The sequence below is a fragment of the Cyprinodon tularosa genome, unplaced genomic scaffold, assembly GCF_016077235.1.
Source record: "Cyprinodon tularosa strain WSP-4 unplaced genomic scaffold, ASM1607723v1 ctg83, whole genome shotgun sequence".
Classification (NCBI taxonomy): domain Eukaryota; kingdom Metazoa; phylum Chordata; class Actinopteri; order Cyprinodontiformes; family Cyprinodontidae; genus Cyprinodon; species Cyprinodon tularosa.
Window position 1 is genome coordinate 1,411,046 of NW_024039596.1, and position 23,602 is coordinate 1,434,647.

Below are 23,602 nucleotides of genomic sequence, written 5' to 3' on the forward strand. Positions count from 1 at the left end.
TTCTTGTGAGATTTTGTTAGTAAAATAGATCGATACCGCGTCAATATATCAACTTATAAAAATATGGCAAAATTTTGTGAATTTTTGGGGGATTTCGTAGCATAACGATGACATATAGCAATATTTCATTAGTAAAAGAGATTGATATGGTGTTTTTAAATGGCAATATATCATCATATGAAGATATTGGGATATTTTAATGGATCAATATTTTTTCCCTCGTCTTTAGAAGTTTTTAAGTCTGTAAAAAAAGAAGTTTTTGAGGAAGAAGAAGAAGTAGTATTTTTTATTTTTTTTTTAGACTTTAGAAACTCAGAAGCTGATCAAATATCGGGTTAAATATCGGTGGGGTGGCCGATGTCCGATATTCAGTTTTAAGGCCGATGCCGATAGGGGGCCGATTATATCGTGCATCCTTAGTGTAAATCACACCTATCGTTTCGATTCGGTATCGATTTCCTGACCCGGCGATTCGATTATTTTCGATACTCAAGAATACACTTCGATTCGATTAATTGGTTCCATTTTTTATTTATTTATTTATTTTTTACACCTTACAGGCTAGACAATGTTTCAAATTTGAAATAAATTAATGAAAGCTGCAATAACGTTATGCCTTTTTTTTTTTTTTAAGAAACAACAGCAAATAACATAAGTCGAAAAGTGACACTCCACCTATTCCTATTAAAACCTCATTCACTGAAAAATAATAATACCCCTGCGTTATAGATTCTGAAAGGCCTTGCATCAGAAAATCCTGCACAAAATCAGTGCAATGAGAGCAATGCAATACCTCGGCTCCAGACGTCCCGCCCCCTCCACAGACGCTCCGCTGCACCTCTACCAAATTGTAGCTGACAAGAGACAGTGCCGCAGACAGGATCCCGGCTTGTTTTGTTTTTATGTCCGAAATTGCGGAAAACAACTCGTGAAGTTTGACCCGCTAGAAGAGCGAGGTGCGCGAGAACGCTGGGACCCTTTTCCACATGGATCTCCGCTCTTTTTGGCCCTCATGTCCCTCCGTCGTCTGCCTAAACTCGCCCCCACTTCCTCACCGCCTCGGCCGTATCTAGACCCACAGCGTGTAGCGCAGACCACGCTTCAATATTGTGCATAAATCAAAAATGTCTGCATCAAGCTCACTGCGACATTCTGCAGTAAGAATATAACCAGGAAGCGCGGTAGGAGGGCAAAATAGGTTTAGCGCCACCGCAGCACGGGAGGGAGAATTACGTCCAAAAGCAAGTGGATAAAAATAAAAACATGAATCGATACTCTTGCGGACGTATCTATGCATCGGAGCGTCGGCTGTTGGATCGATGCATCCATACGAAACGATTATTATTTACACCCCTAATAGGAAGGACCAAAACCAACCCGATTGTGTTCGGGGGGGGAATAATAGCCAATTCTTAGCCTGTGTTCTCTGTGTCCTGCAGTGTTTCCCGTGTGGAGGGGAATAGGGGCCAGTAGCGCCGTCGGGTGGAGCCAGGGCTGGGGCCGCTGCCTGAGATGGGAGCCGGACAGCAGAGACCGGGGCACCAGAATCCCAGTGTTCGACTACCCCGTCTGGTTGGTGTTCTGCCGCCGAGGGCGTGCCAGGCTCAGGGAGGCGTGTCAGAGGGGCAGAGGTGCCATCAGACTGCCCACAGACCTGCTGAACTTAAAACTGCCCCAGCTCTTCGACATCCATCAGGTTCCCAAGGTAAGAAAAAACAGAAGGCTCCACTATCAGTAATCCTGTCTTTCTTTTTTCTCCTGCAGTAGATAAAAGGAATCCTACAGTTAGCCACGGCCGTGTAGGATGTCTTTGAAAGTCGCGCATCTTAATAAAACACTGAAAGCTGAACGACCCTAATTAGATTCTCAAAAGACTTAATCTGACTCCTTTTGAGGAGCATCTACTCAACTTTGAAGTAACTGGGATTTCTCTGTGTAGATGAGAAGTTTCTGTGCTTTCTACATAACTTTTCTTGCCATTGGAGTTGATTCTCCACTAACCTGTCTGAGATGAGGAGGAATCTTACACATTACACTAAAGCTGGGCATATTTTCAGTTGTACTCAGCTACAAATCAAACTGTAAGACGAAACCGCACACTGTAAAAATGATCTAGAAATAACAATTTTTTTTTTTTTATTAAGTGTGTTTACCCTTATTTTGTGTAGGTAAATTAGATAGTTTGCCAATTGAATGAGTAGTTTTTCTCTTAAAATAAGATAATTAGACAATATGCACTTCAAATAAGACAATGGAATTGTGTTTTGTCTTATTTTAAGTGTAAATTGTCTTGTTCCATTAGCAAAATGTCTCTTTTACCTCCTCAATCCAAGAACAAATGCACTTATTTTAAGAAAAAATGACTTATCTAGATTTAGATTTTTTTCCAGTGCACAGTTTAAAAGTTCACAGCTCATGATGCGATCTACCTGCTCACACTGTACGTCCAAAAACCACACTGCAAAAAATTTAAATCTAAATAAGTAAATTGAGTAGGCAAAAGAGACACTCTGCCAATGGAAAAAAAACAATTACACTGTCTTATTTTAAGTGTATATTATCTAATTATCTTATTTTCAGAATACAAATACTCATTCTATTGGCAAATCATCTTATTAACCTACTCAAATTAAGAGTAAATAAGGGTACATTTGTGAATTTTGTACTTATTTTTAAGACCGCTTTTGCAATGCACACATTGGACTCGGCAAAGAGAGATGGCCGCCATGCTGGTCAGACTCGCCATTCTCGAAGAAAAAGAGAAATTGGCTCATAGCTCTGCTTCAACAGAAGGATTTGTCCAAGAACTCCTCACGACGGTTTGATTTTCTCCCGACATTACGATTCCTGATGGGGAGGTGGTCGTGAGAGGCTACTCGCCCCTCGTTACCCCCTGTACACTACAGGCTACATGATCAGGCTGAAAGTCGGCACGATCGAAAAAATTCTTGCACGACTGGAAAATCGGCCTGATGAGGGCAAAAAAAATCATACAGTGTACGCCCAACTTAACCCACTGCAGCCTTTAGTTGCCTTTTCATAAATCTCATAACGACCAATAATTGTATTATTATTTTTAGTTTGAGAATAAAAATTTGCGTTCAACTTGATCAATTATATTCATTTGACCTGAGGTAAAACAGCCAGCATGAAAATGAAGAAAGGTTGAATATCTTAGCTACGTGAGACCATCCTGATCTCGCGAGCTTTCAAGGTTTCACTCGCAGATTAGGGATGGAACGGTTTTTGAAAACCGTCCGAACCGTTCGGTTCGACTGTCTCTGTTCGGTTTGCGTGTGTTTCGTTCGGTTCATGCGCTGCTCCTTTTTCTCATAGGCGAAGCGTTTCCACTCCAGAGCAGAAGGTGGCGATACTGCGACCAAAGCCAACCACCAGTAGTAAACAAGAAAAAGCGAAGCAGCGTAGCCGGGTGTAGCAGAAAAAAATCAGTTGTAGTGGAGAATTGTGTGGGTATGGCGAGTTGGAAAGAACTGGAGTTGGAAGACGCGCCAGCAGCACTTTATAGGTCTGCTGTATGGGACCACTTTGCATTTAGAGTGACCTACGATGACGGCGGAAAGAAAGTTGTGGATAAAAGTGCAACAGTGTGCAAGCATTGTGCAACACGTTTTGTTTATGCTAACGGCAACATGACCAACATGTCAGGCTAACCCCGAAATCCCTCATACTCCGTCAGCGCTCCGCTGCGCTCCAGACCGCCTGCACAAAGCAAAGCCTACAGCCTCCACTGTGGCTCCCGTCCGCTCCGAGTTCTTTGGAGATCGTAGAGGGCATGCGCCAGATGATTAAATTCAAAGCAGCAAAACATGTGGAAATTATCCATGGTTTCCGCGAATCATTAAAAATAATTACAATTCATTAATTTTTGGGGATTTTTTCATTAATTTCATTTTTAAAAAAAATTTAATTAATTTTTATTATTTTTTATTTTTATTTTTTTCGGTGTAACAATAAACATATACCGAACCGAACCGAAAACCGTGACCACGAAACCGTGAACCGAACCGAACCGTGGATTTTGTGAACCGTTCCACCCCTATCGCCGATCAGTCTGGCTCCTTTCCGTTAAAGAAAATTTGGAGCCGTTCACCAAACGAACGTCCAATCAGCGTTGGCTTTGAGGCGGGTTGAGGTGTGACGCAATGAGAAACGCAACAGTTCAGTCTAAAGAACATGGCGGCTTCAGCCAATGAAACTAGCGTTAGCGTGGCTATCGAGCAAGTTTTATCGGAATTACAGAGTATTTCTTCACTGAAAGAAGAGCAAAACACTGCTCTGGAGGCTTTTCTCAGAGGAAAAGATGTTTTTGCTCTTCTCCCGACTGGTTTCGGCAAGAGTTTGATCTATCAATTGGCTCCTCTTCATCGTCGCTCTGTTAGTACATCATATGCTTCGTTGATCTGATTGGTTTATTTGGCCCATCTATCACCAACATAGGCCAATCAGCTAACCAGTATTTTCGCCCCTTCCCAAAATTACTTCAACGGAAGGTTTCCAGATGGATATGCGGAGCAAATCCATCTGGCAGAGTCAGGTTACGAATATCTACCTTTTTTCTTCTTCTTTTTTAGCCAAAACTCCATAAGCTTAATACATCAGATGTAGAGCATCTACCATCTAAATGTGTAAAACATCAGTTTATTTCCAGGTAATATTATTTACTCATGTAGAAACTGAAATAATGAGGTAGTTTAACAATAAAAGCTGGCTGTAATTTTAGACAATAAGTTGGCTGAGTAAAAGGATTTTTCATTTAATTTAGAGAATAAGTTCAAAATGATTTACTTTACATTCTCACTGGGAACATAAATAGCTTCTTACTTTAAATTGGTAATTGAAACAGAATCTTTAGTCACATTGAAATCAAGGTATTCAGGCATATTTAAGAGACTTAAATACTAATATTGTTTAGCTGAAATTTCGAAATATGTAGCTTCAAAGAATTTGCTGACAGAATAAATGCAGGAAGTCTGATTTGGAACTGGGAAAACAAAAGTAGTGGATCTATCTTAATACATCCATCTCTGATACACATATCTTTCTATAATGAATTCTTCCTAACAATATAATTTTGAACATTATTGTATGACGAAAGTAATAGAAATGTGATTTGATGACGGAAAAATGGTTTTGACCTTTTTATAGTTTGTTGAATGGCTTTTAAGGGTATCGCATCAGACGGCTGACATATCAGGGTCTGGCTTCAGCTGGACAGGAATGTGGTAGCTGTTGACAGGAGCCGGGGGCCTGCGGCTCTAGCATCTGTGTTGGCCGCCATCCAACATGCTGCTATCTCTTCAGTCCATTTTGGAAGCAGTTTTTACATTAGATTTCCCAGTCACGCAAAATCTTCAACAAACTGGACGTCCTTCTACGTTTCAAGGACTTGTTTCCATTCGCTTCTTCTAATCTCTGATTAAGTTGAGCATCATGAGCTCTGATGAAGTACGTTAATAAAACTGGCCTTGAGATAAGCTGGTAGCCTCCAAATTAAATTACATTTTATCTGAATCACTAGATTATTATAAGTGTTGCTGCTGCTTCTAAGAATCGAAGTGGATACCAGCACGTGCTTTGCAGCTAAGATTTACATTCACTGTAACGTCAAAGGCGTGAGTGTTCAAATATAAGGGTAATTATAATAAAGGAGGGAAATAAGTCTTTATTTTTATAGTGCCAGTTCATGAAAAGTGATAACAAGGCACTTTACAGAGACAAATCAAATTCATAGTCAGATTGGTTAAAACTTTTCTATCCAAGGAAATGCAACTTATGGAAGATAACGTAAATTAAAATTGAAGGTTGCTGAAAAGTGGTAAAATGGAACAGGGTTGTATGGAAATGGTGTTATTTCTTCACATTCAATACCATATGTCTGCACAAGGTCTAAAGAATGAAGATGACAATGTGTGGGTCCATGAACATTTTGTACAAAGCCAATTGAGATGGCATTAAAGACTGCGTTTCAGCTATCACCTTCAATGTCAGCATTGATGTTAAAATCACCCATTATAATGACCCTGTCAGTATTCAACAATAAATCAGATAGGAACTCTGAAAACTGGTCTAAAAATTAGTAAAGGCCTGGTGGACGATGGAACAAGTTACAAAGAATTGGGGGAAACAAAGGATTAAAAGTTCATGCAAATTGTAACTATTAACTGGCTTTGGGCTAATCGGTAAATTGGACTTAAAGCTTTTTGCAACTCCTACATCGCCCATAATTTCTGGGTATTTAAACATTTAAAAAGGTGAAGTGAGTTGTTTCATATATGAAAACATAATCCTTTTGTTGCAGCCAGGTTTCTGTAAGACAACAAAACTCAATTTGATTAGTAAAGGGGAAATTATGAACTAGCAAAGTCTTGAGGAGGTAGATCTTATTTTAAATAAATGACATTTGTTTTATTTGGGTTAGCATGATTTAGCCTTTTAGCATCATTATGTTATTATTTGATTTTGGTCATTGGCAAGACACTCTGATTGGAGTGATAGGTGGGTAACATCATATCAGCAGCAGATAGGTATGTTAAACTATAGACCCGTTTACACTACTCTTTCGAAACCGTGCCGTAATCGGTCCGAGCACGGTAACCGAGATAACTGTTTAGTGTAAATGACACACAAAACTGAACAGGACCGTGCCAGACACAACCGAACCGCACTAACATGGTACTAGCTCATCAGTAAGGCTCGTCGCGATTCAGTTCCGGCTCGGTTCTCAGATAACAAAGAGCACATGAGCAGGCCGCGTCATCTCCTTACAGTCAGCCTCCGTATTTTGGAAATTTCAGACAATTATAAAAATACTAGCTCCCCTATCATGCCACATGATTTCCAGTGATGATTCCGCTTAGCAGTGTGATGAGCCTCAACGTCTATAGTTGTTTCCTGCGTCTGTAAGCCCTGGTTAGACTATCATTTGTCTTATCAACTTCCCAAAAGCGACTCTGTAAAGTAAATTCACCAAAGGCTGCCTGCGTTTAGCCTCGTGAGACCATCCTGATCTTGCGAGCTTTCAAGGTTTCACTCGCAGATCAGGATGGCTACTTTCCGTTAAAGAAAATTTGGAGCAGTTCACCAAACGAACGTCCAATCAATGGCTTTGAGGTGGGTTGACGTAACGAGAAGCGCGACAGTTCAGTCTAAAGAACATGGCGGCTTCAGCCGATGAAACTAGCGTTAGCGTGGCTATCGAGCAAGTTTTATCGGAATTACAGAGTATTTCTTCACTGAAAGAAGAGCAAAACACTGCTCTGGCGGCTTTTCCTAGAGGAAAAGATGTTTTTGCTCTTCTCCCGACTAGTTTCGGCGAGAGTTTGATCTATCAATTGGCTTGTGCCTGGCTTGTGGTTGTGTTTTCGTCGTCGCTCTGTTAGTACGTCATATGCTTCGCTGATCTGATTGGTTTATTTGGCCCGTCTATCACCAACATAGGCCAATCAGCTGACCAGTATTTTCGCCCCTTCCCAAAATTACTTCAACGGAAGGTTTCCAGATGGATATGTGGAGCAAATCCATCTGGCGGAGTCAGGTTAGCCTGCATTGCCTGACTCTCCGCAAACAACGAAATATCGCAATTATAACCAAACTTCCTGAATGTTACGGGCGCCGGCATGCTGATTTGATTGTTTACCTCTAGAGAGCAGTAGTACCATAAATCGTCACTAGGAGGGGAGGAACTGTGTTAGCGTGGTGTTTAAACGGTCGTAAGGAACTGAGCTCGGCACAGTTCCGGATCAGATCGGTTTTCAAAGGGTTGTATATATGTCTTTGCTTCCTGGTCTGCACCCTGGGATGAATCACTTTAATATTTTATGACATTTGAGTTTAACTCTGACGTTGATATAGGACTGAAACTAACAATCCTTTTGCAAATCGATTAATCTGTCAATTATTTTTTTGAGTCGTTGATTAAAAATCCAATAGCAAAAGTTTCCTTAAATAAGATTTTTTTTACAGAATTAAACTAAAACTTTTCCACTTGAGGGGGTCTGGATAGAGCATGTTAACAGATGAAAAAGATTTTTTATCTTAAATGCAAAATGTTTACGTATAATATTCTTTTTACAATTTTGATATGATTACTGATATAAGTGGGTGGCCATTAGGGGTGGGTATTGCCAAAGAAGACACGATTCGATTCAAATCACGATTCACATGCCACGATGCAATTCTAACACGATGCATCACGATACTTGAAATATAGAGATGCATTGCATTTTCACTAAACACTGTTAGAAAAAAATACAGCCTTATTGAAACGACTTTTGGAGGTGTTGCCATGGAAACAAATATTACTATTACTGGACATGGACACATTGACAAAAAGTGCTTAGGATTTATAAAACTTAAAATAACAAAATAAGGATAATCAGCGGCGTTTACACGGCCTCAGTATTCCTTTAAACCAATGAAATGAAAACACTCAAATATATGACATTTCCCGTTTTGCCAATTACGTGCGTCATATCAAAATCATTTGTACCTTCATTGTTTTAAAAGCCAAAATAAATCCAAACATTTGACTTGAAATGTGATGGAGTTGGGCGAATTTTCTCAGTCTCCTCCATGTTTTGTTTATGAATGACTCGTCGCAGCATCCTGCGGGCGTCAAAACATCCGCAGCGACATCTACTGGACTGGAAGTTGTATTACACTTTTTGGCTGATGTGTGCCAGCCGTGTATTTATTCCTTTTTTTCAGTAAGAATCAGTGCCTGCCGTCAACAATCGATGCAGCAGATCACAAAAATTTTAATTGCAATACATCGTCATTACAATTATTTTGCACAGCCCTAGTGGCCATGTTTTAGAGTATCTACAATCAAGTTAATGTTTAATCTATTACTAAATTAGTTGACAATTATTTCAATGGTAATAATGATTTTTTTCAGACCTATATTGGTAATATATCCATTCATTCATATTCTTCCACTTATCTGTCAGGGTCACAGTGCTGTGTTTAAGTTCCCATGTTCTGAGTACAGTTTGATCCAGTCAGACCAAACATAACCGATTTCTCTAAGCATACAATGTGCCAGGGACGCAGTTTAAAGAACATCGAGTATTTGGCTCTACTTTTTGATACCATAATATCTGGGTAATGTCCTCAGAGCTGCAAGCTGGTCATTTTCTCTCTACTTGAGAGCTGTTTTTCCGCTGCCTCTGCTGGAGTCTCATATTAGGAGAGAATGGATGCAGAGAGTGACAAACTGTCATAAACCCTGTCAGCTTTATGACTTTATGTTGTTACTGTAGTTGAGGTTACTGGTCAGGAGGACTCTTTATGGCAACCTGTGTGTAGAAATACTACAACTAACTGATCTAAATGGGCGTGAGCGATGTAGACTTATTCAGGGATTCTTTTTTTCTTAGGAGCCAACAGCAGCTTGTTTTCTGCTGATGAGGCAGAAATATGTTCACCTGCCGGTTTTAATGGTGCAGGGTTCACGTTTTCACAGCCTTTCCCTCATGTATATGTGCAAATAAGTAAGTAAATGTTTTTAAAAACCCAGTTTCTGCAGCTGTTACGTTATTAAAAGTCAGAATGTCATCGTAATTCCATCGTAATAACGACGTACAACCAACATCTGTGCTGAAAAGAGCATATCGGCCTGATTTTCAGCATAATAGTAACTTGCAACTTCCTCCTACGCCGAAACATACTGGTGAAAATCCTGTTATCTTCTCCTGTGCTTCTGGAAATCAGCCTGGCTTTTTTTAAAATCTGTTTTTGAATAAATTTGCACCAATTAGATCAATGTGTTTTATGTTTCTGCTTTCAATTTGCTCGTACCACTAACATGCTGCCTTTGGACTGGACTGATCTGGGAAGGAAAGCAGCTAAACTCCTCACAGCAATCCCCCAAAATGTCTTATGAAATCATAAATGACTGTAGATGGAAAACTTGTTCTGTTTAGATATATATACAATAATGATTAAGTTGACTTAATGGATTAACATCTGAGCTGAAGTGATCTACCTGTCTGTCTGTGTCGCAGGTGTTCAGGGAGGACAGCATCGTCTCAGGATATCGTCATCCTCGGAGCTCCGCTATGGACTGCATCCTCAGCAGCTTCCAGATGAACAACGAAACCATCAACATTTGGACCCACTTCCTGCCCACATGGTCGGTGAAAACCGTCTCTAAGCAGAGATGGGTTTTATATATATCTATGTCTCTCAGTAATGTGGTTTCTGTATCCCATGGCTGCAGGTACTTTGTGTGGCGTTTCTTGGCTCTGTGCTCCACCATGAACTTCCCGAGCGACAGCTACACCTGGCCCCTGCTGGTCTACATGCTGCTCATCTGTATTTACCCCTTCACCTCCAGCTGTGCCCACACCTTCAGCTCCATGTCCGCAGAGTCCCGACACATCTGCTACTTCTTTGACTACGGAGCTCTCAGCCTCTACAGTCTCGGTAAGGTGCCTGCTGATTGGAGGACAATCAATTAGAAACAACCGAATTCTGCTGTGGATTTCATCAAATATTTAAATCACTTTTATCTGGAGAGACAAAATATACTATAGTGAACTCGGTCAATTTACCACAGCGGTCCGCTGTGACAGCAAATACCATAATGCTTTGCTAAGAGAGATCTCCACGCAAAGCATTCTGGGATATATCTGCCTCTTCTGAGGCCTTTCTTTTCTTCTCATACACTTCGTAGATACCATATTTGATTTTAAAAACTGTCCTGATGTAATGATGTAATAAGGTGTAACGTTTTTCCCAAGGCCTTCCGACGAGAGACGATCATCCTCTGTGCTTCAAAGTGGACAGGAGGGGATTCTCCCTGCATTCATCCTGAGTTTTACATCAGCTGGAGTCTCCCAGTTAGATCAAAGCACCCAGTAGAATTTAACAGACTCCATAATAATGTGTGTCTCTGTCATTTCTATCGTGTAATTTAAAGTCGTAGGGAAATCATATTTAAATATTAAATCATTCTGGCTTAAACATGTATATAAATATACTCTTTATCAGACCATATTGTCCCAAAATTTCTACAAAAAAAAACAACAACCCTGTTTTAAAATCAGGCCAGTTAGTTATACGTCAGCCTGAACACCTAAATTCGGCCAATCATATATCAACGGTCATCTGTCAATCAAATTTTTTCGGTCATAGCATCTTGATTCATATGTCGCAGCTAATATACGCAAAGGTTGAAATCAGAATAATTTCCTTTCCCATTGAGTTTGCTTCCCAGTGTTCACGGGGATGGACGTCTGTGTCTTCGGCAGGCGTAGAGCTAACAGAACTGGCAGCGTTGCAAGGCAAGGGCTCAAACATGTACGGCTGGAAGCCTTCTACACCAAACCAAGCTTCTGCCGCCCTGGCGTCCTCTTCCACAACATCTTCGTCCCCGCTTTCCTCCTCTAAATAAAAAATGGATGATGGAGGAGACTCATCCACGACCTCCGACACTAAACTCTCCTCCTCTTGCATGTTTCCACTGTCCATAGCGTTCCTTGACAGTGTCGTTTCTTAGTCACCAATTTAGTGCTACTTGGTCCCAATGGAATTTCCCATTGGGAAACTACTAGCACTAAGATGCTAACTGGTTAGCATGATGCTTCAGAGAAACCGGCCACAACCAAAAAGCTTTAGAACCTTCCGCCACAACAATCCCGCCCCCTTGATAATCAACCAATCACATTCACTTGATTGACTTGTGTAAAGTTGTGCACCACTCAGGAATTTGGAAATGCAACGGTTGGAACAGCCGCTTCCCTACGACTTTAAGGGAAAAAAATTAATTAATCAAATTTGTTATGAAAAATATTAGAGATTAGATTTTTTTAAACCATATCGCCCAGCCCTAGTGACTTCAGTAACACAAGAAACATTAGGTGCACTCATATTTATAATCAGATTTTCACTGTGAATTAAATATTTACAAATCCTCAGAAGCCTCTTTAGACCTTGTATAAAATCCTAGGGACTGAATTTCACTTCCTTCTAGTCTGTACTGTTGGAACTAAAGGTTTTCCTTTGCTTTTTTTTAAAGTCAGATAAAAAAACATAGAACCTGATGAACAGAATATGAAAAACATTTCTCATGCGAAGCATTTCCTCACACAGGTGGCCTGAACAGCAAAGAAGAGCAGTCTTCATAGAAACATTTCTGAAAGGTCAAATGCCAAACCGTCAGCCTGTTCAACCCAATTATTCACCTTATTAGAGACGAAGCATGTGGACCATTTCTGACGAGCTTCAACAGATGAATGTTTTCTCTTTTTTTGACTTGCAAATTCCCAACAGTTAAATTCAAATGATGTTAATTTCATCTTTGTTCCAGAGCCGTCTCCTCGACGACCTCGGCTCGTCTTATTTACATGTCAGAAGTTCATATGATAACGTTTTTCTGCTCCTGGTGTGCATGCAGACGCTGATCCTGTTGATGATGCAGATTATATGTATTCTACCTGTGTAAACATTGAACCATTTCAACATACTTGGTCCAGGATTAAGAATAATCTGAAGAGGAATAACTACACTATTGAGTCAAATGTAGAAGATTCTGAAAAATCTAAATAGCAAAACCAAAGTAACCAAATGCTGCACTGAACTGGAATAATCCAGTTTATCTAAGGGCCAACTTGATCTCTTTTATCTGCAGATAAAAAGGAGCAGGTTAAAAGTTGGTCCTTTGGGGGCCTCTAGTGGTTAAATCCGGAAGAGCACAGAAATCCTACCTTATATTTCAACATGAAACCCACAGATGATGGTGTGAATACAGTCAAAATGTATTTTAACCCACAGAGTTTGTTCTGATTCCTGAGGTTTGGCCACATTTTCAGTCGAAAGTTAAATAGCAATGGATCCTCTGAAGGAAAAACACGTGAGAGGCTGTTGATCATTCCTGCTTGTTTCCAGGTTGTGCCATCAGCTATGGGTATTACGTGATGCCAGACTGCTGGGTGAACAGTTGGATCCATCAACACTTTGTTCTCATCGCCATCGGGAACTCGCTGTTCTGTACCAGCATTTCCTGCTATTCCAGGTAAGGGGAGCCTAGAGACGGCAGCTAAAAACCCACAATAGAAGACTTTTGCTCTTTATTCTTCAGAAGGATCTAAAATATATCGTTTATCAGATTTCAAATGTAAAACCTTGAGGTTTGAGATGCATGAAAGAAAAAAATCTGGGCCTACACTGGAAAAATGATCTAAAAATAAGTAAAAAATGTCTTAAATTGAGTGTATTTACCCTTAATTTGAGTAGATAAATGAGGTGGTTTGCCAATGGATTTAATATTTTTACTCTTAGAATAAGATAATTAGATAAAATGCACTTGAAATGAGACAATGCAAGTGTGTTTTCTTATTTTAAACGTAAATTGTCTTGTTCCATTGGCAAAATGTCACTTTTACCTCCTCAATCCAAGAACAAATCCACCTATTTTAAGAAAAAATTACTTATCTAGATAGGGATTTTTTCCAGTGTATAAGATCTGACAATAATCTTCTTAAAATAAGCAATATTAACCGGCATTGTATCCTATGTAAATTATGGTATTTAGGATATATAGGTTCTCGACACCATTGTAAAAACTCACTATAGTGCTGATGTTGCTGTGTCCTTTATATAATCCTGACTTCATAAATGTGGCTGTAAATCTAAAGAGGTCACATGTGTATATAAGTAATCATACCAACAGCTTTATTCAAACCCATGAACTACTTTCCATGTGCATTTGGAGCGTTTTACATGAGCAGATTTAATACCATGAGAACACCAATATGTCTCTGCTTGTAGATTATCTCCTAATTGCACGTGAACCTGTTTCTGCACTGGAAAAAATCTAAATGTATTCATTCATAAGTCGTTTTTTCTTTAACTGAGGAGGTAAGTGAGACCCTTTGCCAATGGAACAAGACAATTTACATTTAAAATAAGAAAACTATTTATTTGTCTTGTTTCAAGTGTGTTTAATCTAATTACCTTGTTTTAAGAGTAAAAATCCTCATTGCATTGGCAAATCATTTTATTTACCTACTCGAATTAAGGGTAAATACACTTGGTTTGACTTATTTCTAGATCGTTTTTGCAGTGTGTGTGCATGTTAAAACTTCTTTCCTTCTTAGGGTGGAAACAACCCCAGCCTGTGATTGGCTACTTTTCAGGAAACCCCGCCTCCTTAAAGGGGAACGCCTTTTTTTTTTTATTTTTTTTTTTTATTTTTTTATTTTTTTTACATTAGGCCCTTGATTTTCCGTTATTCCATCATGTTCTACTCACCCATATTAGTTTTGTGTCATTTGGAGCCGTTCTGAAGATATTCCGTTAGGTTATATCCAAGTAACGTCTTCCTATGGGCAACGACTTGAAGGCACAAACTAAACTATTCATGATTTATCATTTATGGTACGCCAGCATTCATAACATGTAGGCGAAGCACTGTCCCCCAGACATCCACGGTTTGATTTTTTTATATTTATATTATTTTAAAACAAAGCGGCGCGTGTCTGACGTCATCTGCGGGCCGGACCGGAGTCGTGACAGGCAGCCAGGGCCACAGCCGGCTACGCTCTACCCCTTCTATTCATTCTAGCTAATTTGAATCGTTCAATTCCATTTGGAGAGCGAGATCATCTGTGGTAGCAGCACTAGACATCTTCCAGGCATGTGAGGAAAACTAGCAGTTCAGCCGACAGGATGAATGAATGGTAGCCGGCGCGCGCAGATGACGTCATACACGCACCGCTTTGTTTTTAACAAAATGGGTGATGAGTGTGATTTGCACCCCTAGTATGAGACAGGGGGAGAGACATGCGGCAAACGACCACAGGTCGGATTTTTACCCGGGTCGGCCATATCGAGGACTAAGGCCTCTGTAGATGGGTTTTGTCCGCTAACCCCTGCGCCACCGAAGCACGCCCCAGAAACTACTTTCTGACTTTTGAAATTATTTTATCAAATTTTTTTCCAGTTATCAGCCACTGACCTGTTTAGAATATACTATTTACTTTCCGTAAAAATTCAAAAAATATCCACTGGACTGGTTTCCAAGATTTGAAGACGTTTCGCCACCTCTCCAGGAAGCTTTCTCAATTCAAATGTCTGGATCTGCAGTGAGTTTGAATCTTATATAGACAAAGACTTGACTATGACTATGACCTGGATGACTGAGAATCTTCATCAGCATACTATTTACTGCTTGTTTGCACACATGCTGTATTCAGGACTGATGCTGGTCTTTGGCCGTGTGGTGATGCTTGGTACCGCCGTCGCTCCACCCGCTAAGCCTTCTGCTGAGCATTCTACACATTCCTCTGCAAATTTCAAATCCTTTTCATAGAAGCAGCCTGTCTCCATGTGGATCAAATTACGGGGAGTATTTTTAATACTGTTTAATTTAAATGTTTTTAAGTTACGATTTTGTTTGAATTTAATTAAAAAACCGCCTCAGCTGGAAGCGAGTTCAAATCTAAAAAGTGTGACTCCTGTTTCCAGTGTGTTTCACTGGGCTTTGCATTCTTCCCTCTAACTGAAAGCATCTGGATCAGCATTACGGCCGTCATGCGGCCTTTAAACTCCCCCATAGAGACCAAATTCTTTTAGCTTAAGCGGCCCTGGAACTCGATTATCAACCCTGGAAAAGCAGCTTGACTCGTTCAGGAACACAGGCTGGTTTTATCCGACGGAAATCTGCATGGAGGAGGTTCAAAGGTTTTCCTTTCTCTTTTGCACAGATTCGTGGAGCTGCAGTTCCCAAAGAGAAGTAAAGCCTTACGAACAGGAGCGTTTGTTGTGCCCTTTATTTTCGACACGGCCCCTCTGTTTTACAGGGTGAGTCCTCTTCATTCTGGAAACATCTTTTTAGTTATGTAAGCTCCCAGACGTTATTAGCATCAGATTTGACCCAGGATCTGATTCCATACAATTAATAGCATTAATGGGTTTGATAATCTGTTAGATAACAAGTCTGTTATGCAATCTAACATTCTGTAACCATGAAGTTCTTATTGTTTTTTTTTTTTTTTTTTTTTTTTTAAGGTACTGACCTGCTTCTGGGACGGCAGCAGCCCCAGTGACGCCCTGTCCAGTCACTGTTACCACCTCCTCTTCGCCTTCCTCACCTGCTTCCTGTTTACCGCCCACCTCCCAGAGAGGTTGGCCCCGGGGCGCTTCGACTACATCGGTATGAACCCCACCCTCCTTTCGCCGTCTGAGCTTTCTGATAGAGAAGCAGCCAGAAGGAGCATGGTAACTCTGGAGGAGCTGCAGCTCCTCTGGGAGAATCTGTCCACAAAAAAAATATTAATAATGCAAAAAAGAATTAAAAAAAACAAACAAACACAACAGAAGATTATTACTGAGAGAGAGGAGGAGAAATTATAAGAGGATGTGGTAAAAAAACAAACTGTAAAGCGCTGCATACAGTGTTAATAAGGGCTTATCAAAAGATTTTTGTTAAATTATTTAGGGATATTTAGTCTGAGAGTCAGGCAATGCAGGCTAACCTGACTCCGCCAGATGGATTTGCTCCGCATATCCATCTGGAAACCTTCCATAGAAGTAATTTTGGGAAGGGGTTAAAATACTGGTTAGCTGATTGGCCTATGTTGGTGATAGACGGGCCAAATAAACCAATCAGATCAATGAAGCATACGACGTACTAACAGAGCGACGACGAAGAGGAGCCAATTGATAGATCAAACTCTTGCCGAAACCAGTCGGGAGAAGAGCAAAAACATCTTTTCCTCTGAGAAAAGCCTCCAGAGCAGTGTTTTGCTCTTCTTTCAGTGAAGAAATACTCTGTAATTCCGATAAAACTTGCTCGATAGCCGCGCTAACGCTAGTTTCATCGGCTGAAGCCGCCATGTTCTTTAGACTGAACTGTCTCGTTGCGTCACACCTCAACCCGCCTCAAAGCCAACGCTGATTGGACGTTCGTTTGGTGAACGGCTCCAAATTTTCTTTAACGGAGAGTCTCCAGACTGATTAGCGAGTGAGATCAGGATGGTCTCACGAGGCTAGGGTTTCTCCTCTTGAATATATGAAAGACAGTCACAAATAAATAAAGGAGGCAATGACAGAAAAAGTGAAAGAGCTAAGAAGCCATGAACAGCGGAACATCAAAAATCTGTTGAGCTTCAGGAAGTAGTTTTGTTTTTGAAATAATTTCAAGATATTACATTGAAGGGGTTTCATGGACTGGAGTTTGTCCAGGTTTGTTTATATCAATATTCTCATAGTAGCGGCTAAAATCCTATATTTTAGGCTACTGGTTGCTATTCCTGAAAGGCATCGGTTTTTACGTGCGCTCAATTAAGATTATCATGCCGATCTTTACTTTGACTTATAATAAAGTCATTTATTAACAGAATAGAGTCAATAGTTTTACTCCTTTCCTTTACATAAACATAAATTCGACATTAATCTAAACCAAACACAGTAAAAACGGTTTCCTCCTCTCATTAACAACACCTACACTGGAAAAAAATCGAAATCTAGATAAGTCATTTTTGCTTAAAATAAGGAGGAGGTAAAAGTGGTTTTGCCTAACAATTTACATTTAAAATAAGAAAACGCTATTGCATTGTCTTTTTTGAAGTGCTGGCGGCAAAAACACAGGAGAGGACAAATGAGCAACAAATAAAGATATGTTTAAATATACATAAGAGGCAAATCAAGTTTATGCATTCGTTATTTTGCCAGTTTAACAGTTTGTAGCTTCATATAATGGACAAATATTTGTCACAGGTCTTTCAATAATGTTTATTTTTGTTTGCATCAGACCCTTTTTATCTGGAAAAGTTTGAATAACCTTTCCTTATATCCAAGATCCTCAAGGTGTTGAGTCCATAACTACCACCTTTTTTTTCTTTATCCATTTTTGTCGTTCTTGTAATAACGGTAGATATTCTCGAATCCAACATTTCCAAAATAGATCTCAAATGTATTGGATTAGTTATATCGCATCAACCAGAATAAGGAAATGATTCATAATGAGTTTTGTCCGTATTTTCCAGCCCTGGTCTACATTCTGTTGCGTTGCTAATCTCTCTGTTCATTATAAAACAAACACTATTCGCTAATGTGAAACATGGTAGTGGCAGCATGATGCTGTGGAGATGCTTAACTCGGCAGGAAACGAGGGAAATGTTCAGTTTATGGGAACATGGAGGAAATGCAATAACTGGAGGTAGTTGAAGAAATTCATTCAGCTTTCTGCAGAAGAAAAACACTAAACCTAAAATAAGGTTTAAAGTGATGCATCCGTTTCTAACAGATTTGTACTTCTTCGTGTTTGTTGGTCTGTTGTATAAATTCCCAATAAAAAGTACTGAAGTGGTTTAATCAGTTTAAGCAATTTTCCCATTAGAGAAAGAAATCTGTGCCAAACTGTTAAATAACGTCGTCTTTAATCTCAGCCTGAACAATATTGGCTCCACATCAGAGCGGCTTTTCATGCGACTCCTCCAATTGTTCCTTTGCTCTACTTTGTTTGTTTGCTTCTTCCAACTTTTATTGTTAGGAATTATAAAGAAGAGGAAGCAGAACTGGTTTACAACAGAAGCCAAATGATAAACAGTCTTTCTTTATTTGAAGCTACAAACGTTGAACAGAAATCAAAAGATTTAGTGTGTTACCTAATAGGCTTGACTTTGTTTTACTGCAGATCACAGAATATTCTCCATAAAATCCCTTTTTTGATCCCATTCTGTTGTCCTTATCTGACAGTTATTCATGCTATAACCCTTTAGGACAGATATGTTGCTTAAATCAGTTCTTACAAATACTGAGTTTCTCAGATACTTATTTAAAGTTGTTTAGTACCAAAAACATATCAAAATCTAATCATAATTAAAAAAGGTTTTATACACAGAACATCCGTCCTGATAGAGCAGGGGCTCAAGTCCAGTCCTTAAGAGCTAATATTCTGCAACTTTTTGATGCACCTCATTTTTATCACTCCTGAATAAAACGAGTTGCTTGTTGCCGCGCCTCTGCTGGGCTAATTGAGGGGTTGACCCTTTTCATTCAGGTGTGTTAGAGAAGAGATGCTTCTAAAAGTTACAGGATGGTAATTCTTTAGGACAGGATTTGAGTACCCCTGAGATAGTTTAATACCCCATTTCCACTACCCTTGAAAAAACGATCCATGCCGAGAACAGTCTGAGCTCGGTTCTGACGACGGTTTACACGTCACGCTATCTCGGTTCCTCGACTCCTCGCCTCCTAGTGACAATCTGCGGTATTACTGCCAGTATTGATGGAGGAAATCAAGCAGTTGGTGGCAGTAATGCACCAAAAGTTGTTTGCCAACCGCCATTAAACACAAGAAGAAGACGAAGAAGGAGGGAATCAAGCAAATCTAAAAGGTGGCGCCCGTCACATTCAGAAAGTTATGCTTGATTATTATTGCCGTACTTCGATGTTTGCGGAGGGTCATTCGAAGACGGCAACCTTTCGTAGATGTTTATAGTTGTTTATAGTTGTTCTTCTGTTTTGTGTTGGTTTGCAAGCAACTTCCCGAAGGGGCAATTCCGCCAACTACTGGAATGGAGTGTGAATGGCGATGTGCAGCCAGACGGAGATGACGCGTTCTGCTCATGCGCTCTTGTTATCAGAGAACCGAGCCAGGGAAAAACCGAGCCGAGCCCACCTCTGGAACTGGTCTGCACTTAGCTCGGTTCGGTTGTGTCTAGCTCGGTTCAGTTCAGTTTGCTTTCCATTTACACACCATAAGTTATCTCAGTTACTGAGCTCGGACCGGTCTCGGCACGGTTTTTAAAGGGTAGTGTAAATGGGGTATATGTCGCCCTTTTTAAGCCTAAATGGAACCCCAGCACCCGGTGCAATGAGCAGACATAAACGGATGTAGCGCCATCTGCTGGCAGTACACCGCACTATCAGAAAGCCAGACGGCTACTGCCAAATTTACCCCTTTCCCACTGGCCAAAAAACCCTTTAATCTCAGGAACAGTGGGGTTTTAGTGGCAGTGGGAACAACTCCCTGACGCGTGTCCACCTGGGTCAAACGACTTACCAAGCGACCCACGGTAAATTAACCTTGGGTCTGATAAACATGCTTTGGGAACACCACTCCTGGATCGATTGGCTAATTTACGTAATGCTACTGAATGCGATTTAAGGACGTCCCTCAGCAGTCTGATCTAACCAGCAGAAACACCTCTGTTTAAATTTTATTAAATGGAGCAGCTTTGGTGAGAGGGATTCAGACAGATAATGGAGCGAAAACATTAAAGCTCACTAACTTCGTCCTGGCTTCCTCACATATTTCTCTCCATTGTTTACTTCCCTGATTTCCATCGCAGTGTTGATATCAAGGTTTAGAAAAATGTTAGAAAAATGTTAAATGAATCGACTATACCTCTTCAAGAAAAACGTTTTCTGCCAGTTATTATTTTGTTTTGTCTGTGAATGAAGGAAATACTTGCAAGGACCAAATGAGGTCCAGATCAAAAGCAATGATGAGATTAAATAGATTACTGTTAGATGGTATATTGGAAGTAGATGACTGAATTTGGGGGGAAAAAAAGCTTTTCCAGTTTTTATTCTGCAAAGCGTGACCTCTAAACAGAACTAAGACAAAAAATATGAGATGATAATAAATAATTGGCTGAATTCCAAAGTCTACTGGAAGCGTGTCTGGCTGCATTTTCCCAGTTTTAGATTAAAGGATCTCTATGGATTAAGAAAGAAAATAGTTTTGTTTTTAGATGTCTTCATTAGCTTTCCTAACAAAAAACAAAACAAAAAAAAACACTACTCTGCAAAAACTGTTCTAAATAAGCAAAATATGTATGTTTGTCCTAAATCTAAGCAGGTGAATTAGAGGATCTGTGAACAGGAGTGTTTGATGATAAAGTACATGATGATGATAAAATGTTTTTTTTTTCTTGTTTTAAATGTAAATCACCTGATTTTATTGGCAAATTGTCTCACTAGACTCAGATCAATGGAAAATACATAAATTCAAGAAAAATTGACTTATTTACATTTATTCTCAGTGCATGGGACAAAGATGTGACCAATGTGCCGCAGAATTTCACACCTTTCCAGGCATGAAGGAAGCCATCTATGTTAAGAAATAACCAGCCTTAAACAGAGGGGGTGGACTCCGATTTCAGCTTGAGTTGATTCCTTCCCGCTATCATCGCAACCCCCACCCCCTTACAGGGGAACAGAAGACTTCACATGTTCAGCCAGGCCAACAATTCCCTCTAATAACCTCCCTTTCACGGACAATACCAGTTTTGGGCATTACAGGCTAAGAAAGAACCCAAACGACCCCCATTCCTAAGGGGTGGACCCGTTCGTCTGGTTTAATTTGCATGTTTTCCAAGCTAAACCAAGGCTTTGTTTTTGGTCCACTCTATAAAGCCTCAAACTCGACGCTATTTCTGACATTTTTAATTAAAAAAACTTCCTTGATGGGAAGTGAAACATCTTCAAACTTGGAAACAAAGTCCAGGGGATTGTTTAGAATTTTTTTTTTTTAGGAATTCAGATGCTTTCATTGAGAATCAGACGGTTCTTAACAAAATGTAAAATAATGTGTTTTATTTATGATTAGTTTGACTTTGTAGCTTCATGACAGGAAGCTCAGAGATGTGTAACCTCTCATCCTTAAGGTGAAGCCTTGCGTCTCTGTCCATCACTGACCGTCTCCTGTGCTCCTTCCTTCAGGCCACAGCCACCAGCTGTTTCACATCAGCGCCGTGGTGGGAAGCCACTTCCAGATGGAGGGCGTCATAGCGGACATGACGTCGCGCAGGGCGTGGCTCCAGCTCCACGGGGCCATGCCGTCCTTCCTTGGGACCATCGGGGCGCTCGCCGTCAGCCTCACCCTCAACCTGGCCGTCATCGGCATTTTCAGCGCCCCGCTGCTGTGGAGGACCAGAAACGGCTCCACCCAGCAGCAAGCCTGCAAGGAGCAGTAAGGAAACAAAACAAAAGTAAAACTAAGGACTCAGTTGCTTTCCAAAGGAAAGGTGTGACTTTCCATCAGCTGGTTTAACAGTTTTCTCACTCGGGTTATTTTAAGGGCTCATGTTTTTACCCAGCAGCTGAAGACCCACCTTACTTTATACAGCCTTGCTCTGACGCTGACGTCAAGGAAGGTTCCGGGTTGCAGGACGCTTGCTGTTTAACAACAACATCTTATTTGAATGTTTTAAACCTCCAACCAGAAAAAAAACTCATCTTGAATTTAGCAAATTTCTAAAAAAACAAAAAAAAACTCATCCTAAATATTCCTAACTAGAGCGAAGGCCGTTTGGCTCTCTGCGAGCATAACGGCTCCGTTAAATAACGCCGCTTGGATCGGCAGCCCTTAAATGTCCGCCTATCGATTCCCATCCCGGCTGACGGGAATTGATTTTCAAGCCATTTGGTTTTTCTTCCTTTCTTTGATCCTGATTGCCTGCCTCATTATGAACCACGCAGTCTGCCCTCAACCCGCCGGGTTACCGCGGCAGCGCCGAAGTGGCCTCTCATCCTTCGTCGTTCATATCAGCAGATGTTTTAAATACGGTGAACTCAAACACATTTGCCTTACAAGACGTTGGCGGGATGAAAACACACCTAAAGCAAAGTTTATTATGATTATTAACATTTATTAAGGCATTTGTGAAAACTAAAGAAAAACTCAGTTATGCTTCTTATATCTCAAGCCAGAGGACTGTTTACATTAACAACTAAAAATCTTTCCTTTTAAGCTTTTAATGGTTGTTTTAGATGCAAAATACGATGAAAAGGTTATTTTTTATTTACTTGTATTTATCTGAAAAGTAGAAAGTTCTCTCCGCTCATTTTATGATCTTAATTAGCCTAAAACAAGTGGAAAATAAAACAGATGAAGAATTTAATAAACCCTTTCCAGTTTTCAGCTGAACAGATTTTTTCGTTAACTTAGATTTTCTGTATTTTTATTTCATGATCATTTTTTAGTCCTGATCTATGTGGTAAACCAGGGAATCTTAAGGAGGATTGATGGGATAAATTTGAAAGAATAAACCATGCAAAAATAAAAAAAAAGTTGAAAATGCATTTAAAAACTGATAAAATGTATGTTTTTTAAAATGATAAAATAAAGTATGTAGAGTCAGAATCCATAAACCTTCAGTGTGAAAAAGAAATACTGTTATTTAATGTTTTTTGTCTCAATTAGCATTAAAATAATAACAGACACACTTTGGAAGCTAACAGAAAAGCAAAAAGTGCATAAATCCTATAAATGGTTCAAAATAAAACCAGCTGATTTCTGAAAACTCGTCTGTTTTCCTCTTGTTTCAGGAGAAATTTTAGATCTAAATGAGCAAAAATAATTTCGTAAACTCATATAAACCAGCACTAAGAGGAAAGGATTGTTTATTAGAAGCCGATGAATTTCGACTAGATGTAGAAGTTAACATTCTGCAGATGAAGGTTTTCAGTACTCCTCATTTTAACGGACTAACAGACTTAAAATCTTTCTAAAAGAGGTTTTCTTTAGCAGTGTAACAAACTCTTCCTCTAAACACAAACACTGAGTCGGAACGACTGAATCGGCGGGAGAACTGTACGTGATTAGAAGGGAGCGAGGTGGAGGGGT

General features: G+C 40.0%; 1 protein-coding gene across 2 annotated transcripts in view; it reads left to right on the forward strand.

Moving 5' to 3' along the window:
- paqr6 (progestin and adipoQ receptor family member VI) overlaps positions 1-23,400 on the forward strand; it is a 40,104-nt gene extending 16,704 nt beyond the window's left edge. For both annotated transcript variants that reach the window (XM_038272439.1, XM_038272442.1), the window contains exons 2-8: positions 1,440-1,705; positions 10,026-10,153; positions 10,241-10,446; positions 12,910-13,036; positions 15,729-15,825; positions 16,033-16,177; positions 21,697-23,400. In XM_038272439.1, coding sequence (XP_038128367.1) covers positions 1,440-1,705; positions 10,026-10,153; positions 10,241-10,446; positions 12,910-13,036; positions 15,729-15,825; positions 16,033-16,177; positions 21,697-21,950 — 1,223 coding nt within the window. In that variant the 3' untranslated portion in view covers positions 21,951-23,400. The remainder of the gene's footprint in view (positions 1-1,439; positions 1,706-10,025; positions 10,154-10,240; positions 10,447-12,909; positions 13,037-15,728; positions 15,826-16,032; positions 16,178-21,696) is intronic.
- The last annotated feature ends 202 nt before the right edge of the window (positions 23,401-23,602 follow it).